At 36.3% G+C, this 8,515-nt stretch overlaps 1 protein-coding gene across 4 annotated transcripts in view; it reads left to right on the top strand.

The window, feature by feature from the left end:
• LOC143029304 (E3 ubiquitin-protein ligase MIB1-like) overlaps positions 1 to 6,783 on the top strand; it is a 67,573-nt gene extending 60,790 nt beyond the window's left edge. For all 4 annotated transcript variants that reach the window (XM_076192058.1, XM_076192056.1, XM_076192060.1 and 1 more), the window contains exon 9: positions 1,287 to 6,783. In XM_076192058.1, the coding sequence (XP_076048173.1) occupies positions 1,287 to 1,427 (141 nt within the window). In that variant the 3' untranslated portion in view covers positions 1,428 to 6,783. The remainder of the gene's footprint in view (positions 1 to 1,286) is intronic.
• The last annotated feature ends 1,732 nt before the right edge of the window (positions 6,784 to 8,515 follow it).

Raw genomic sequence — 8,515 nt, forward strand, 5'->3', positions numbered from 1 at the left:
ACAAAGATTTAGAATTTTGTATCATGAAAAAATCTGGGTGGTTCAAAACTTTGCTTGTGAATCTGTATGAGAGTCATCTTGCCACCTGCAATGCTCGTCACCTTCCTCACTTCCATTTGGAGGTGCAGCCCAAGAAAGCCAATAATTAGTCTTAGGATTGGGCCTAAGATCTCTCTAATAACTTCAACTGTATTTCCTTTACCCTTAAATACAAGAGAGCTGACAACCAGCAACTGTTCCTCTCCTACTACTACAAACCTTTAAGGTTTTACTTGAGAGTGATTGATGTGCTGCAAGAAGAGGGGTGGGTGGACTTTGTGTATCTTGACCTAGAGAAGTGGTTTTTCACTATATGGATAAAGAGATGATGAAAAAACTCATTGAAACCCTGATCCATTAAAGACTGGAATATGCATCAGTGGTATGATCCCCACACAGATCGAGAGAATACAAAGGGCAGCAACCAAACTGGCCACCAGCCTGGCAGATATGAGGAAAGACTAAAAGCACTGGGTATGCCAACTTTGAAAGATCAAAGAGAAAGAGGCGATATTATTACAATATTCAGGTCACTAAAAAGGATAGATTATATTGACAGAAGAGATCTCTTGATTAAGGATAGGAGGGCTTTAAGAGGTCATGAGAACAAATTAAGGCAGCCTACATGTGTAAACTTTAGATGTGAAGAAATACAGTTTTCCATATTGATGCATAAATACTTGGAATAGCTTAGATGGTAATATGACCCAAGTTGGAATAATACATGAATTCAAATCTACATATAATTGGAAATCAAGAATATAGACTAAATTGGAACTGTACATAAATTTGGAGCTTAGTATGATAAGTGGAAGAGTAGGAAATGGAACCCTATGAGTGTAGCTCCTTCCCTGTATACTACAATAAGATAAATACAAATACAAAGTAGACCATTCCAAAAAATTTATAGAAGTATGCCTGTGGATTAAATGCTTGTAGGAGGCTAGACTTACAACCAAGGGTTCCTGGTGATTGACATTAGAAAGTAATTTTGCCTAGTCATAGAAATATAAGATGAAAAAAGTAATGATATTAGATCTATCTCCCCAACCCTCCATTTGCCTCACATTATCTTTTCGGAGGTGCAGGTCTTCTCCAAGGGAGACCAGGGGCAATGAATTGATTGATATCTTTCTGTATTTAGATCATATTTGCTTGCAGCAGTAAGTGCATATAGTATTAGTTGTATGTTGACATTTGTTTTTTCAAATGAAACCTTGCATTCAGACTCTACTTTTGCTTTGCAGACTATGTGCCCTGTTTGCTTAGATCGTCTCAAGAACATGATTTTCTTGTGTGGTCATGGAACTTGCCAGATGTGTGGTGACCGTATGCATGAGTGCCCTATCTGCAGGAAGCCTGTTGAGAAGAGGATCATAGTTTTCTGAACAAACAGCTCAGATATCTGGTTTAACCTTGTCTCCACCTGTTTCATGACATAGTTTTCTATTCTTCCTCAGTTTCTATGAACATATTGTGCAAAATGTATATTGTTTGCAGCTGTCAGTTGCCTTTTAGTTTTATATGGATAATCAGAAAACTGTACATACTTTTTATTATTGCCATTATTGTTTTTTCCACCTGTGTTATCTCTAGTTCACTCACCATCAACTACTTTACCATCTCAACTTATCAGTCAGAACCCAGGTAATAAGCACTTTTTTCTTTTCTTTTCATTTTTTTCTCCCTAACTTTCTCATACCCTGTCTCCTCCCAAGATTTTCCCTTCTTTATTTCTTTCTCAGTTCTGTGTTTAATGGTGCTTAGTAAATACAATATAATAATGTACTGGCCCTTCAGGACTGCATTGCCAAAGTGGGGATGAAAGTTGCTCTGAACAATAAGACTGAAATATGGATGACATAAAACAGGATTCTGCATTTCTTAAAAAATATTCACCCCTGACAATCAAGAATTCAAGGAACATCCAGCCATCTCACTCAGTAACCATCTTTTTACTAAGTTAAAATGGCCTCACATTTGATGTGTTGGACAACAGTGGTGCAAAATTGCCCACAAAGATAGAAGTGCTGGTAAACTGCAGTTCATAACAGCATTTGACATATACATGGTCTTCACTTTCACACAGGGAAGACAGATAAACTGAATGTACTCAACTATAGCAAACACAGGATTTAGAAAACAGAAAAAAGAGTGATTACAGTCTAGTATACAAACAGTACATAAGAACCACACTAGGCTATTTGTTTACTTAACTGTATGTACTTGGATACATGAACTGTGAATCCCACATTCGAAGAAGAAGAAAAAAAAAAAAAAGTTGAAGTGACCCATATATTAGTCATAATCTGTAGCCCTTTTCAGCTGGGGATTCACAGTTTATTCTATGAATGTGTCAGAACATGTAATTCATTTGAATACATGTAGAATGACCATCAAGGAAGGAAGAGGGTGCAAAAAATAGGAGTGAATGAATAGAAGGATGATCCTTTCTTAAGAGCTGTTCTTCTCATCTGCTTCATAAATCATTTTGTGTGGATAAGAGGGGAAGCCACAAACTAGTTCTGGCTGTCAAGCCCTTCTTTGGGAGAGCTGTGCCTCACTACATTGCCCTTGACCCAAGCATATGCAAGCAGAAGTGAGGGATCAGATGTCAGACTGGAGAGAGCTAACTAGTGAAGTGCCACAGGGCTTGGGTCTAGCACCTGTAATACTTTTACTATATATTAGAAAATTCTAAATTGCTACAGGAAAAGCTGGATAAGGTTTATGAATGGAGCCAAGAGTGGAAGATAAATTTTAGTAAAAAGAAATGGAAAATCTTAAATTCAAAGTGAAAAAAAAAGACTGACAAAAGGTTATAAAAGGGGAAAATAAATCATTGTGACAGTAAAGGAGGAATACGATTTAGGAATTTTAGTCAGATGACATATTGCTGGGAAGTCATATAAAGAAAATAATGGATGAAATTCAGAAGCAGGTGATGTACATGAGAGTGGCATTTAATTAAATTACTGTACATAGATGAACAAAAAATGAATGAAAGTCTGACTCACCCAAGACTGGATTATGCAGCCCTTAAGGAAAATTATAAGAAAAATCAAATACAAGGGTGGCAACCAAGATAATTCTAAGCCCAAATGGTAGGATATATGAGGATAGACTGAGAAAAATGGGACTTCCCATATTGTAAGACTGGAAATAGATATGATAATGATGTTTTCATACACCCACTCTACACACCATCCAAAAACCTGTTCAAGTTTGATAAATGGAGACATTGAGGTGGAACCTCATAAGCACAGCTATAACCCCATATACTCCAAGTAAATACAACTAGGCTATCACCCAGCATTTAATCAACACCTAGAAATAGACACCATGTGCTCGAGGTACAATCACCATACAGAAGATGGAATGTGTTATCTTGCTGCTCTATATTAAATTAGATAATGCTACTAAATTTCTTCCCTGAGTGGCCTGTGACCCAATTCTGTAGCCATGACCAGGATCCTGGGAGGTCATGTCATGGGTCATATGCAAGAGATTCATATCTATAGATTCATTGGTATTCACGATGGGGTCACTTAGGAAGAAAAGGAGAGAAAAAGAAATTTTCAGTAGTGAAATTATAAGGAAAACACTGGAAACAGGAAGACAAAAAGTAGAACAGGAGAAAGGTAGAGAAAGTAGGCAGTAATAAATTATATAGAACTGAAAAGAGATTACTGCATATAGCAGATACAAATGTAGTGTGATTGTATGTTTGTGTATATATACACACACACACACACACATATATATCTCTATATATATATATATATATATATATATATATATATATATATATCCATAATAAAAATCACAGAAAAAATAAGCACAAGCATATGAGTGCATATATATATGTATATATACATTAAATATACAAGAGTGTATCATGAACATAGCATAGTTACTGTATGGTTCATTGAACCATCCAAAGCTTATTCAACAAGATTTCCACAAAATGTGAACAAATGCTTACGAACATATTTATTTACTATCTGCATGCATATAGAACTGCCTTGAATGTATGTAAACTTAAAATGTGCATATGAGTAACATGAACCAAAGATAATTCAAGTTACAAGAGATGTATGTCAGAGGAATTTAGTTATCACGTGGAAACTGTTATGTGATACTGCATGTACATATGTCCTTATGTATTTTTTAGATGTTATTGTACAGTACATTAAAACATGTCTGGATCTTCATGCTGTGTAAGGAGGTCCTATATATATATATTCATCCAACAAAATGGGTGTCAAAATATGTATCTAATGTAGAATAGCTATGGATTAAGGATGTTTTTCTTGCTTAGTATGAATTTGTTAAGGTGAAAACCGGAAATACTGAAATTCTAGTAAGTGGACAAATGTTGATGCTGATCACTTCAAGTAAATCTTCTGAAAATATTAAATTTTTGGTTAGTTTTGAATGTTCACTGATAGAATCCTACAAATACTATTTGAACTTTGCTAAACAATAGGTATTTGGAAGTGGATGTTGATATATACTTGGGAACTAAGGTATAAAGCCAGTTTTATAAACTGAATCAGTTTAAAGGGGCACCAGGCAGTCACATTGAAAAACCTCGTGCTCAAAGTTAAAAACCATATTGTTTGGGTTTAAGTGATCAATGTAAAATGTCATTTATTAAGCTCTTGGTAAAAAGTAAAGCATTTATTCTCCTTTATGTAGAGAAGATTAGGAAACAGATCTGTTATTGTTGGTAATTTTAGACTTAACATTCATGTTAAGAAGTGTTGGCATTTTGAATGAGTTTACAAAGATTGACAGCTTATGTTTGATGTAACTAATATCAAAAAAGCCTTTCTTGCAGATATTGTAATGCTGTGTGATATAATATTATAAATAGTCATGAAAGTGTCTCATAGCATAGTTAGCATAATGCTCAAATTCTAATGCACAGGGTACACAGAACATAGGTTGGGTCCCATAAGGGATGCAAGACACAAAATGTATGCATTTGCACTTCCCTTGGACTTGAGGCTGTCATCTGTTCTGGACTGAGGAATCCCTCTTCATTACAGACTCACTGTGCATAGTAATTGGAGCATTGGTAGTACCATGGATGTGGTGAGGTTACCCCTGACCTCCCTATTCTGTAGGAGCTGCGACTCCTTTTTGTCACAACCATGAAGATTTTAGAATGTTACACTCCCATAGTTAGGGTTGGGGGGTTGGTGAGGATTATGGAAAACATTCTGAAAATGCACTATAGATGAACCATGCTTCAGCACAACATGAGTTTTGTTATTTTCACTTTCATTATCCAATTTTCATACCATCATCATCACAAGTATTAACCCTTTCCATACTGGGCAGTTTTTAAACTTTTATTCTAGCTGCTACTAGGCTACTTGATTCACCTCCATGGCAACCCCTTCAGTAAGGAAGGGGTTAAGTGTGGCGTTGAATGCCTTAGGTCTTATAAGATGGATAGTTTCGCCTTCTCAGGTTTGTGGTCGAGAATGTGAGTTTAATGCATGAAATGCAAAAGGAAGAGAAGGCCATCAGATTTATATGAATGCTAGTTTGCCAAACATAATTTGTGCTGTGAAAATCCACTATGAAAGACAGAGAGACCTGCAGCAGTAGAGTGGTTGTCTTACATTTAGATTTAGTTTAACATGACTGCTAAGGCTGTGTCAGTTATGCAGGTGTCTCTTTATACCTCAATTTTCAGGTTTTGGTATTATCTGAAAGATGGTTTTGAAAGAGCCTTGTGTGGATTTGACATTCCCTCAGGATAGAAGAATAATTGGAAGCAGAAGCAAGGATAAGGGCTTGATGGAGAAAGACTACTATAATAATCAAACAAATCCAAATAGGATTCCAATGGAGGAGTTTCATCTGCATAATAGTCTTTTGATAATGCTCACTGAAAATTGGACTACATCATGTATATTTATGAGGGGTATATCACCTCATTTTTCTTAACCCCCATAGCTTTGAGGATGCGGTTTTAATAATTTGCTTCAATTGACACTAAACATTTATGTTCAGCTGAAGGCAAGAGCTCTTGCAGACGGGGTTAAATCTGTATTACTTAATCTCTTTCATTATATATATATTTTTTATGCTAGATTATTCCATACAGTTTAGTTTACCTTGTGCTAAAGGGTTAACCTAAGTTCTGTATTTTTCACCAGATTCAATTTTAATGGGTCCTCAATCTATTTTTATAGAGTCCCCTTTCATTGATGGTTTACCCACTTTCCTATCGGTTTTGCCCACAGTAACATACATCCCATTAATTTCTCTTTCCACTACAACTAAATACAGCTACGAAAAAATGTCAAGTTACTTTGAACAACTAAACTTTGCTTTAGATAAATTTGTTCTCATTGAGCTGCCATATTCACCACTGCTGTCGTGGTTGATTCTTCAGTTTTTTTCTTTTAGATTTTTCCAGTACTTTTTCAGGGTTTGGGTAAGGCACGACTGGATTATTAAGCTGATTTAAACTCAAATACAATAGTTTATAGAAATAGAATTTTTGAGGGTATGTACAAGTTATTGGGGAAAAGTTGGACTCAATAAGACTGGCTCAGGAAAGGAACTAGTTTGGAAAATTGTGTAAAAAAGAAGTTCTGGAAAAATTACGTTGTTAAGTTTTGTGTACTGATCCATTTCTTGCCTTTTTTTTTTATTATTAAGTTGTAGTAAAACTTTGTCTTCCTTGTAAGCTTGTTTTAACATTGCATCAATAAAATTAAAGTCAAACCAGCTCTTAATATCCTTCATAAATTGTCTTTAAATACACAATTTTAGGTCTTATATTTCTTTTATTTACTTATGGGCCAATCCAGAGCCTCATTACTGAAGCCAGGGGTCTCATGGAAGACAGATTTGAAATTTCCCAGTCGTCTTTTGCATTTTCATTCTCTTTTCTTAACTATTCTATTTACTATCTATCTGTATACTAAGGGTTTCTTCCCCTTTACAAAGGAGATTCTCACACAAGCCCCCCCCCCTCCTTGCTTGACATATACCAAGGTCTTTTATCCCCCTTACCGGGGAGGTAGCCAAATCAAAAGGCATAATTCCTATATTTCATCCCCACTCATTTCACTCCCATTCACCACCCCTCGCTCCCTCTCATCTTGGCTCCTCATGGATGATGGGTCATCCCTGCAACTCACCCAATCCCCTGGGTCAGAAGCAATGCAGTAAGACACAGCACATCCACAGCAAGGCGACTTCATTTACTTGGTGACCCCCCTCTCCATCCCCTCATGCAGAAACATTGAAGATGGGCAGATATCCCTTTGGGCTGCATCAAAATATTCACAAAGAACCAGTACTTAACCACCCATCCCCTATTCACTCCTTTTCATGCATCACAGTATCATCCATACACACCCATTTTCCACTCACCCCTATCTTCTGCCTTCTCCCTTCCTTCCACAACAGACATCCCCCTCTTGCTTTCACCCCATCTACCCATGTCATCCTCAGTCACCCCTTCCTGTTCACTCCATCGAACTTTGCCTTCCATACTTGTTTTACTAATCTTTAATCTTCACTCAATCTTTCCATGTGTCCAAACCATTACAATCTCTTTCATCAACCCTATCTGCCATCTCCTTTTTCACCCCTGCTCTCCTCATTTCTCACTCTATCCAACCTTGTAACCCCTACCATACTTCTCTGACATTTCATCTTAAATTTAAACTCTTCCTCTCTTATGTCCCATGTCTTTGCCCCATACAGAGCTGTCAGCACAATCACCACTTCATGAGATAAACAAAAGGACATGAAAAGAAACTCAAAAAGGATAGTTATAGAAGAGATCTGAAAAAGGAGTTTCCCACACAGAGTGGTAGATATCTGGAACAGATTGGATAAGGCAACAGCATGTACAAAAACTATGCAAGAATTTCAGAAAAAAACTAGATGCTGAAAGATACAAAGACGGGTCACTACAAGCATAGCTCTCTTCCCGTATAATACAGCCATAGGCAATTCACTCAAAGAATCTCAGTCGATCCTGCATTTTTGGTTGGCAGCCCTGCTCACCCTTCCCCCGCTGAGCTGACTGAAACCTCAAGTTTCCTTAAAATATATTTATATTTGTTCACTTAGCTCAGTGACTATGTGAGTTACATGAACTTCATGTACATCTAGGGATGAAGCAGTCCTTGTTCACCTATTTCAAAGCTTTCCATCTTGATAGTGCAAAGAAAGTAAGTAATTATAGTGAGTATAAGGAATATAATTTTAATGTCTATACAGCATTTTACTTATTATTGCTGTATATTTGTATTTACCTTGGTGTAGCTTTTCTATTTCTTGTTTATTCTTCAGTTTGCCATTTACATACCTGTAAAATAGTTTGGGTTCTTCCTTGCATTTTTTTTTCATAGTTTCTCTTTTCATCTCTGTGTATTTTTACATAATCATTTCTTTGTTTGATGTACATTAGCCATTTGCTTGTTTTCTTGTCTTT

Source organism: Oratosquilla oratoria, chromosome 10 (genome assembly GCF_046742065.1).
Source record: "Oratosquilla oratoria isolate Oo_2021 chromosome 10, ASM4674206v1, whole genome shotgun sequence".
NCBI lineage: Eukaryota > Metazoa > Arthropoda > Malacostraca > Stomatopoda > Squillidae > Oratosquilla > Oratosquilla oratoria.